We start from the raw sequence: 11,318 nt of genomic DNA, 5'->3' as shown, positions 1-11,318 counted from the left end.
CTTGCCCCATAGCAATGATTTTCCTAACTGGTCAATATTCCACAAATATCACCCATCTCAACATAATGAATCCATTAATGGGAGTATTGCAATCATGGCTTAATTGCCCTATCCTTTACTGATGAACGTATGAAGCTGCCTTACACTGAGTCAGACCCTCATAGTCAGTGTTGTCTACTCAAGACTGGCAGTGTCTCTCCAGGGTCTCAGGCAGAGGTCCTTCACATCATCTGCCACCTAATCCCTGTAACTGGAGATGGCAGAGATTGAACCTGGGGCCTTCTGTATGCCAAGCAGCTGCTCTGCCATTGAGCCACTGGTTCCCCCTTATCCAAATCCAAAACCTTTATTAGGCATAAAACCAGTGTGTCTCTGCCATTGAGCCATAGTTCCTCCTCTTTCCCCACATTATAGTGCAGCAACAGCTCCAAGCAATCTAGCATCAGGCTGTGTTGGGCCCTGATTCTTTGAAGCAAGCCTCTGCATCAGAACCTGTCCAGTATGGCCTGAGTGCAACCTTGGGATGTTTGAAACAATACATGAAGCAAAGAACTTTTCTCACAATTGGATGGCCTAATCATGACAATGCCAACACATACAGTAGCTTGCCTTTATCAATCCTGTATAGGTGATGAACACAGTTTAAGAATATGCCCCATAAATCTTTTATTACTTCCACAATATTGTATTATACAATTAACATTCTCTTGACCTGGATGACAGTATTTTTCAAGCTGCCGTCACAGGCCAAACAAAAAGCCCAGCTCATTAACACTAGGAGGAAGAAGGCTGCAGAAGTCATACAACGGCTCAGTTCCTATTTTGGTACCCGCAGCAGGCCAATTTTTAACACACAGCAAGTGTTTAAAAACTCAAAACAGCAGGTACTGTAAAAGCACACTAGGGTAATCAAGACAGGAAAAATCTGCTTAGATCATTTGCCAGTTGAAGTAGGTATGAGATTGTAGAAAAGTGATGCACAGATCTGGATCTACCAACAAAAAGGTAATGTGTACCATATTTTTGGGATTTAATTGGATCAGGCCACAGCACACAGAGGAGGGAGATTCTAAGTCCAAAGGAGCAAAATGTGGCTCCCTGGGACCAGTTCATGCTGTGAAAGAAGTGAGAAGGCTTCAAATTTCTTCCCTGTGGTCCCAATGGAAATCAGGCCCTAACTGCCTGAAAATGAAAATTTAAATAATTACAGAGAGCTCTAAACACACAATGTTTAGTGCATGCCAGGTTTGGCCCTAGGAACTAGGCTTCAAGTAAAAGGCTTTCTCTGTCTCAAACCAGTTTTCTAATCACTGAAACCAAACACTTTCAGACCATGTCCACATTCCAGAGTTGAGATGAAAGACAAAGACAGGCCGATAATAGTCCAGACTCCAAAAAATAGCTTCCTTTCTTGTAAGCAGAATGACAAGTACATCTCTTCCAGCCAGGACATTTTCTACTTGCAAAAATGATTGAAATTTGTTTCCACAGAAGTTGCAGTGAGCACTACTGGATACAAATGCAGATCTTTTAATTCTAACAGCCAGACCTGTGGTCAAGGGCCAGACTGACGAACTGGCAACAATGAGACTTGATTAAAAAACACTACATTTACTTGATTTTTAAACCAAACATTATGTTTTGATTTTTTTTTGAAACAGGCAAAATTTATAGGAGGTAGAGCAAAGATTGGGGGCAGGGAAAGAACACACACACGTACCAGTATTTCAGTATTTTTAGTCTGTCAACTAAAAAGTGTCATGATCTGTCCAGTTCTGGCCCGATCCTGCCAGGTCTCCCAGGTGGGAAGTGGGATCCTCTCCCCAAGGACTGCTTTCCCTTTCCCTAGGACTGCTATTAGCTCTTTGTCTCTCATTTTCCAGAGGCCTAATCTGCTTGTTAAGACACTTGCTGGTTTTTGCAATTCAAAGCACTGCAGAGTGTGGGTAGTTTTGACCTAAGTGAAGGCCATGCTGTCTCCTTCCCAAGAGATTGGAGGGGTGCCATTCTCCGCCTTGGAAACAGGTACCAGGGGTGATGTTATGTGATGTGAAGGGTCACAGAATGGAGTATAATGGAAGATCTTGTGGCACTTCATTTTAGTTCTGGCAACAGAAGTCTAAATGCCTTTTCCTGATACTGTTTTCAATAAAAGAAATCATCTGAATACAGACACTCGTTATTGAACAGTCCAGGGGAACGACACTGGTATGCTGTTCAAGGAAACAATTACATATTATATATATTTCAAATCCTAAAATGTGATGAGGGAAAGCAGGAGGAGGAAGAGACTACTTATTTCTAGCCACACATGAAGACAGTATTTATATTTTGACTGACAGATTTAATTAGATCTTAACATAACACACAGATAGTCATTAGCAATACAGTGCACTTCTCTCAAGGAAAATGAAAGGCATACAGAGAGTGAGCATTTTAAATTTATGAACTTACTTTGGGATCTGCAGACTTGAACTTCAATCTTTCCACCATCTCTAGCATAGCCACTTTCAGGTCAATACGATCTCTATTCTGAAAGACAAAGAGGGGAAAGGTCAGCACACTTCTGAACTCACACGAATTCAGTAAGAAGTTCCATAAAATGACTGGGGGGAGGTGGAAGAGAAGCAGTAATCTTCAGGGCTTTCTATTAGGCAAATTGCTCTGAGTATCTGAATATATTTGCTCATTCTTCTGGGACTGAGGTTAAGCAAGCAAAGGCTCAAGAAGAAGATGCATCTGCCAAGAACACTGGGAAAAACTACTGGGATAAAAATTAAATGCATTTGCACAGGCCACCTCATTCGCTGCTTTGTCACACAGCTCCTGCTAGATGGTGCGTATCACACCGACAACAATAACTCAACTGCCTTCCTAAGGGGTGCCAAGTACTCAGCATCAAGCCCTTGTTGAGGAGATGCCGGGCAATGGTGACCTACCTCCATGTTTCATTTATTTTCTGTAATTGGTATTGGCTGTTCGATAATTTAATCCTGAACTTTTATGCCTCCATTTGTTAAGGCAGAGCAGAAGGAAAGAACTAATTAAGGAAGTAATCAAGAGTTCACACTTCAAGAAAGACGCAAAGCACTAGGCACTTGTGGAATCCCTGGAAAATTTGTTTCTTTTGCTTGAACTATCTTCTTCCCCTTAACAAAATCACTGGATACACTGGAAGAAGGTGGGGGCGGGGGGTGGTGGTCTCAATAGCAAAACTACTTTGAAGCATTTTTTCTTTTTTCAGTCCTAGTGACCTACATGTTTTGACCAATTCTGTATGACTGAGAATAAGCATTCTAGTCTTCATTCACAGCAGTTGCCAAAGAGAATAAGAGTCAGTGATACTTCTTTAAAGATATTTTGGACTGCACTGTTCAAACAGAATAGTGCATGTTATTTTGCTGATGCTATAACCATGACTTTGAACTTGGGTCACATCCCAATCCCAATTTTACTATTTCACAGTAACTAATCTGAGTTGAATGCTCACCAAAATCCAGTGACCAAATTCATATATATCCAGAGAGGGCTGGGGTGCTTTCAACAGCCTGTCAACTCCAACATCAGAACCTAACTCCATTATACTTCTTTTTTTGCAATAATTATGCAGGTGATCTCTTCTGTATCCATTTATTTATTTTCAAATTTCTTATCCCGCCCTTCCCCCAAGGGGTTCAGGGTGGCAACAATATTTTTAAAACACAATAAAATCTTATTAAATACATTAAAACAATATAAAACAGTGCTAAAAACTAAGTCCAGATGGCAACTGACAAAATTCAGTATTCCTTCCCCTGCCCCTGGGAGGCCAAAATAGCTGCTAACCCGGCTGGCCATTAGGGAAAGCCTGGTGGAATAGCTCCATTTTATAGGCCCTGTGGAAACTACTCAGATCTCAGCTTGGAGCATATTCCACCAAGTAGGGGCCAGGGTCGAAAAGGCCCTGCCCTTGACGAGGCCAGCTGGATGGTTTTTGGGCCAGGGATTTCCAGGAGGTTACCCTCCAAAGAGTGTTCCCATGATGTCAGCAAGCTTTGATAAATCAGATCTGAGTTCCATTTTAACAAGATTAAACAAGAGCTAAACTAGTATACTGGAAAGCCCCTTGTTCAAATCTCATGCAGTCATGAACCCTCTCACTTGCCATATCAGGACCAAAATACAAGCCAAAATTTAGAGGCCTGTTGTACTGATAACCAAAATAAGCCATGCAAATTCTGCCCTCTTTGACAGAAGCAGGCAACTATGAACAGGGACAGAAAAGTCAGTGTGGTGAATTGTAGTGCCACTGAGGTACTCATAAAGCTCTGTTCTTGAAATCAGAAATCCTTTCAAAGCCTAGACTTCATGTGTGCATATGGAACCTCCAGAGTAACTGGTTGGCTGCTGTGTGAAATGAGATGCTAGACTAGGTGGGCCACTATTCTAATCCAGCAAAGCTTTTATGTTCTTAACTTGTATTTGTGCATTTTACACACATGCAGGCTCTTTCATACAATATTTCAAGTCTACACAACAAACACTGAAAGGACTGAGGCCCCTTTCACACATGCAGAATAATGCACTTTCAATTCACTTTCAATGCACTTTGCAGCTAAATTTTACTGTGCAGAATAGCAAAATCCACTTGCAAACAATTGTGAAAGTGGATCGAAAGTGCATTATTCTGCATGTGCGGAAGGGGCCTCAGGGATGTGATCAGGCTTTCCTCTTTACACACAATCATTACAACCTTCTTTAGTTAGAAAAAAGCAGGAAAGAGGATGCCATCCCTGTCCCATCCCCAGGTCATAAGCTTTGCATATGCATAAAGTGTGCTGGTATATCCATCCCTGTGATTGAAAAAGCTGCTTTTTCTAATACTCTCAGCAAGGAGATGGCACCTAAGTGCTTATATTTTATGCATCCATATATTGTACTCGTGAACCAGTGACCATGCACAGACAGGCGGGGGGGGGGGGGGTTCCTATATGCATGCTAAAACCAACATCAATGTATAATGCCATTTAAAGAACACTTTGACGTCACCAGAATATGTATACAGTCCTTTATTTTAAAAATCAGTAGAAAATTCTGAGATTCACCGCAAGTAGAAACAAAGAACACTATTCCTTAGCATTTATATACCACTTGCAATGTTCAAAGCATTTCACATAGATCGTAATGCTGCAATCCTTTAAAAAGACATTTAGGATATGCCTGCATTATTATCCAGATATTGAAGATGAAGGACTGAAGTCAAGAGTGACGTGACTAAAGCGATGCAGTGGATTTATGATAGAGAAAACACCTGAAACAAAAGCCTTCCAGAGCTCCATCTTATAGTGAAAGTCTGTGCAGCTTAGGCCCATTGAAACCAATGATCCGAGACTACTGTAACCCTGCATAGGACTGCACTGTTTTTATGGTATACTAACCTTACACAAAAAAGAAAATGTAATGAAAGTGTCACTGTCAGTAAATTATTACCACAATAAATTGTTACTTATCACATTATAAGAGGGATGTTTAGTAGCATTACCATCACACAGTCTTTCCTTTATCAACTCACCAAACTGCTACAAGGTAGTTCAGATGTTACCTTTCTGCTACTCAGAACTTCAGCATGCTTATTAAGAAAAGGAGATGAAACAGCCAAAGATGAAGGCATATGTTAAAGTGATCAGATAGATCCTGATACACCAGACTGGCAGAGCATCTTATAAAAATGTTCACCAATTTCATGTAGTATGGAAGCAGTAATATTAAATTCAAACATTTATATTCTGCACTGTCAGCTACAAGCACTTGTTCATGAACTAAATGCTCATCAAGATTCACATCCCCAGTTACCAGTTTTTCCATACTGGAATCCTGAGTACTTGAGAATGGAAAAACATAGTCTGAACCAGCTTTGACAAGTCCGCAGAAACTAAGAAGTATAATGGAAAAAATTACAAAGTGACATTATTTCCATGGCACAGTAAAGGGGCTAGAAATTGATACATCACCCCACCCCCCCTTGACTGTATCCACACAATTAAAACACACGAATACACAGACTGGAAGAATTTGCTCCTTACTGGGAGTTGCATGCCTTTGAAATCCCTCCTGCCCTGACTTACTTTAGTAACTAGAAACCTTAATGCCATAGCTAGAACAACTCTTGCAGCTCCTAATTCAGCTACACGAATTCAGTAAGGAGTTTTTATGTAGAAAACCATGATTTATATCAAGCCTTGCTGACTAGTATTTAAATCGTGATTTAAATCCATTTGATTTATATCAAATCCATCCTACTTCCCCCCCACCCCCCAAAAAAACTTTTAACAAGTTGGATAAGGCAAGCATGCATACAAAACACAAGCACTGCAAATGACCTGAATGAAATTGGAGTCTATATATTTCTAATAGTATCAGTGATTTACATATAAATCCAAAACTAATTCAAAAAGTTCTTATTCTCAAGATAAAACCTTCATCTAGTTGTAAATATTCAGATTATGCTAACAGGGGTAGGGAACCTGCGGCTCTCCAGATGTTCAGGAACTACAATTCCCATCAGCCCCTACCAGCATGGCCAATTGGTTCCCTACCCCTGTGCTAGAAAATGTAGGAAGCCATGATTTAAATCAAGTCTTACTAACTAGAGTTTTAAATCATGATTAAAATCGATTTGAAATCAAATTCACCCTGACTGAACACAAGAAAAGACAGGCAAAACCAGGGGAATTGGGGGGAGGGGGGAAGGAACCCAAGGAAGCTTGTTATCACTGGACAACTTCCACATAGATTAAACCCTACTGGATAGGATGATAGGGCAACATTATAATAGGGCGACATAATGAAGGTAGCATTACTCGTCTGCAGGTGAGGGAAAGAGGGATGAAACAAAACAACTCCTTGAAACAGCCCACTATTTCCAATATTATAGAACATGTCCATCCCTGTTAAAAATGATTAACAGATTATGCCCATTCAGCCTGGGAAATAAATCCACAAGAGTTATGAGCTAATAAACATTTTTGCTAGCTTGTCTGCTGACATAGTTGTGTTAATCATTTACAGCAGGTTGGTAGCCTAGATAACTTGTATAAAGTTACTGATACTCTTTAGAGGCTTACAGACTCATTTCAATGAACCTTACCCTGTTGCTGAACATCACAGGTTATAGAATCAATGTTAATAAGCAGTCTGAAGCTATCTGTTTAAAATCAAGTTCCACTGTGGTAATTCTTTTTTTCCCCTGCCATTACAGTTCCCCTCTATTCTCAAATCTCCCATTACCTTCCTTCCCTACTGAAAAAGAACAGAAGGGCAGTGTGAAACTTTTACAGTGTCACTAAACATGGACAGAGCTTTTATCCCTTCTAGCATCAGGAAACTTGTGATTTGCTGTGCATACATCCTAAGAGGATATGAGCAAGCCTTGGGAAATCTACCCCTGCCTTAATTCATTAATATACAAAAGTCCCCCCCCCCCCCAAAAAAAGAACACCAACTACAGCAGAGTTTTTCAATATTAAGAGGGATCTAATTCAAATTAATAACCTATCTCTTTGTTTTTTCCTCATATAGACTTCCACCATAGTTTAACATGAACCACATCAGCTTGAAGCAGCCTGCAAAACTGGCTATTCTGATTTTAATAACACATGCCTGCCTGCTTGTGTTAGGTGAAAAGCCACTATGGGATCAAACTACAAAGCAATGATCATTAGATTTATGGTTGGGTTCTAAGGGCATCAGAAACTATTAAGGATCTGGAACCTGTTTCCTAATGTGTAGAGACTCTTAGTTTAGAAAAAGATGACTAGAGGAGGCAAGACAGAGTTTTATAAAAGTATATATTGTATGAACAAATTGAATGGATACCATTTCTCTTTCCTATTCCTTTTAAACCTGGAGCCACAAAATGAAACTCGTTGCCCATAGACTTAAGAGAAAAAAGTATTTAATAAGCAAAATTAACTATTATAGCTAGACTTGGATCGGAGACCAACAACATTTGCACACTATAAGCTTTTGAGAGTCAAAGCTTCCTTCATCAGATACTTTGACTCTCAAAAGCTAATACCCTGAAAATCTTGTTGATCTCTAAGATGCAACTGTACAGCAATCTAGCTCTTCTACTGCAGACCAACACCAGTACACTCTTAAGTATTATAGGACCTGAACATGGCTACTGGCTTAGATAGTTTTAGAGAATTACTCAAACTCATGGAGGATAGGTCTATGCACACCTATCACCAAAGACAGCTAAACGGAAACTCCAGGTTCTGAGACAGTATGCCTTGGAGACAACAGTGAAGGAGAGACAATGGCTTCTTGCCATGACTGAAGGTAATTCCTCAAAGCACCTCACTGGCTGCTTCAGGAAAAAGGATATTGGACTTTGGTCTGATTCAGAAGGACCACTAATGCACAACCCTTTATATCACTGCACACAGCAGAAAGTAAATAACCTAGTATTGATTTGTCTGTCAAATACAAAATAAAAATAAAAACCACAGATTCTACTGAGAAAAAAATCAGCCAGTTAATACATCTTTTTTGCTAGTTGATGTGCTACGGTTCTCTCAGCAGCATGAAGGGCAGATATTCAACATGTGCTAATACTACTTTCCTGACATGGAAATTTAATAATCTTAAAGAGTGTTCTAGATATATTTTTGCCTGTCAGAACTGTGAAATACAGAGTCTCTGTTAGGAAGAAGGATAACAGATAAGCTGAGCTCTAAGGAGTTCACTTTGCTCTGTCATAGCCATCTCCTTTACAGAGAGAGGTCCTGCAAAAACATGCTAAAAGAAAGTTGTCCCAATATCAAATCGACGTCCTGTATTAAGACACAGGAACTGCATCCATGTAGTCTTGATAAAGTCTATGGAATGATACTGTGAAGGATGTAAAGACTGAAGTCCTGACCTTATTTTCATTATGACTTCCAGGACTCTTTATGATGACCTTGTTGATAATAAAATAACCAAAACTTAACGTTTACTTATGGAGCAGACTGAATTCACAGATTTGATTTCCTCCCTTCTCAGTGAAGTGCATCCCTCAGATTTTATTATCACAGAAAGTGTGCATGGAAATATTTTATAGCTTCCCAGGCTACAGGTAGACACAACTGGTACGGTTACAAACACTCTGAAAGCGCCTGAAACTCAATCAGTCACAGCCTACTGCTCTAGAAAACACCCTACCCTATTTCTCAAGAAAGGGTTTGTGCGCAACCTGAATATTTTCAGTCAGTTCATGAAGATTTTGTTTCTTCTGTGCTCTCTTCCATTGCTGCAGCTCATTCCTCAGTGGCTGGGACAGCAGCTCCTCTGGAGCAGCAGGTAAATAAAACCAATGAATGACCAAGAAGAACAAGCCAAGAAAACACACTGGCCAATTCTAACATTCAGGGACAACATACAATATATTTCATATTTTTGAAATGCTTATCTTCTTTACCATATATAAACATTCTATGATAACTGGTTGTGGTGGGTATTCCGGTCTATGTGGCTGTGGTCTGGACACAGTGTGTAACAGACTTCTCTCTGTGATACACCTCTGAAGATGCCAGCCACAGGTGCAGCCGAAACGTTAGAAACAAGATCTACCAGACCACAGCCACACAGCCAGGAAAACCCATCACAACCAGTTGAATCCGACAATACATTATATGATAAAATATTTTGGCACTGGGACACATTCAGACAATTCACTCCCCATGCATCCATCCATATAAAATGCCAGCCCACAATAACTGAACCAGTGTGGTTTTAAACTATCTAAACTGGCTTTTAGGAGCAACCCAGCTACCAAAGTCCTTTTCTGAAAAATGAAGGGGGGGGCAGTCTATATATATCAGGTGCTTTCAGGAATCATGAAAACAGCTAACTAGAAACAGCTAGGAAGCCATTTATCCAGCTGGGCATTGTTGCATATCTGAAGTCACCTAAAGAACCAGGTCTAGTTCAGGGGTCTCCAACCTATGGCCTTTCAGATGTTCAAGGACTGCAATTCCCATCAGCTCAACCCATTGGCCATGCTGGCAGGGGCTAATGGGGGTCGTAGTCCATGAACATCAGGAGGGCCTTGGCCTAGTCCAGGTCCATTCCTCCAGGTTACTTACCCTCATGGCTTCATAGGCATCCTTCAGAGTGATGATATCATGCTTCTGGTGAGAGCCAGACACAGCGCACAATACACAGATAATCTTCTCATGCTCTTTACAATACAAGCTAAGATCTTCCCCGTGTTCTTCACACTTCTTCCGCTCCAGCTTGCGAACCTCTTCTTCTTTGGGGTCTTCTTGGCTGCTTGCCTGTCTCTGCCCTGATGGAGTGACAAAGTCAGTCATCCGGTGGGTCCTGTATCTTTGGCTGTGCTCCTCTGCGTGAAGTTGGCAAAAGGAAAACGCACAGTCCTGACAGATCTGCGTAGCACCCTGTGCTTCATCGGGCTCACAGGCATCGCAGGTGTTGTCTTGGGGCAACTCTTCTCCATTCTCCCTCTCTGAGGAAGCCATTTCCGGTCTGAGCCTGACAAGGCCTGCTGGTTCAGTGCCAGCTGGTTTTTGTACTACTCACTGTTTACTATTGCAGCTAGGGCATCTGCAGGTTTTCCGTTACTTGCTGGGAAGAGGTTTTCCCTTCAGATTGCTGCTTTCCGAGTTTCCAGGTTTTTCATCCACTCTCTTCCTCCCCTGAGCCAGCCTGCTTCGGTTTCCCCTGCCAAACTTTATTTTTGCCCTTATTTATCTTATATACCACCCAAATAATTTAAAGAATCCCTTCTCCTTCACGTCTCCCTCCCTTTTGGATTTTCACCAGTTACCCCTTTCGGTAAAACACGCACTCCCCGTAGCCGTTTCACTTTTGAAGCCCAGGTCAGGCAGGTTCTTTTCACTTCCTGAGTCACTTAAAGGGGCAATGCCTTTCTCGGCGCCCCGCCCCCTTCTCTGCTGCAGATCGCGCCAGCTGCCAAACCGGGGTGGTTTGAAGAGGGATTTCCTCGTCTGGGATTCATTAAGGTCACTTGAAAGAAAAAGAAAAGAAAAAAGACGGCGTGCTTCCATTCCTCGCTTGAAAGGCAAGCTTATTCAGTTGTTCGTTGTGAATGGAGCTCTGAGCCAAATAACTGGCTTGGCAATCATTGAAAAAAATCACCCTTTGAAGTATATAGAATGTTTTCTTTTCTCCCTGTACTGTACAGAAGGGAGGTCCTTTTTACTGGCTTCAGGATTCATTAAAAACAACTTTGGATTAAGGAAACGGTGTTTACCGCAGCTGTAGTCAGGCTGTGTCAGTGCTACACGACTGTTTAGGAGTAAGAGTTGAGC

At 41.2% G+C, this 11,318-nt stretch overlaps 1 protein-coding gene across 1 annotated transcript in view; it reads right to left on the bottom strand.

Annotated features, from left to right (window-relative positions):
- TRIM44 (tripartite motif containing 44) overlaps positions 1-10,884 on the bottom strand; it is a 93,339-nt gene extending 82,455 nt beyond the window's left edge. Inside the window, exons 1-2 of the mRNA XM_048485444.1 lie at positions 10,110-10,884; positions 2,455-2,532 (exon numbers count right to left, since the gene is read on the bottom strand). Of these exons, the coding sequence (XP_048341401.1) occupies positions 2,455-2,532; positions 10,110-10,505 (474 nt within the window). The 5' untranslated portion in view covers positions 10,506-10,884. The remainder of the gene's footprint in view (positions 1-2,454; positions 2,533-10,109) is intronic.
- Between the last annotated feature and the right edge of the window lie 434 nt (positions 10,885-11,318).

This window comes from Sphaerodactylus townsendi, linkage group LG02 (genome assembly GCF_021028975.2).
Source record: "Sphaerodactylus townsendi isolate TG3544 linkage group LG02, MPM_Stown_v2.3, whole genome shotgun sequence".
In the NCBI taxonomy this organism is placed as follows: domain Eukaryota; kingdom Metazoa; phylum Chordata; class Lepidosauria; order Squamata; family Sphaerodactylidae; genus Sphaerodactylus; species Sphaerodactylus townsendi.
Note: the sequence above shows the minus strand (reverse complement) of the source record. Positions and strands in the feature narration are given on the sequence as shown.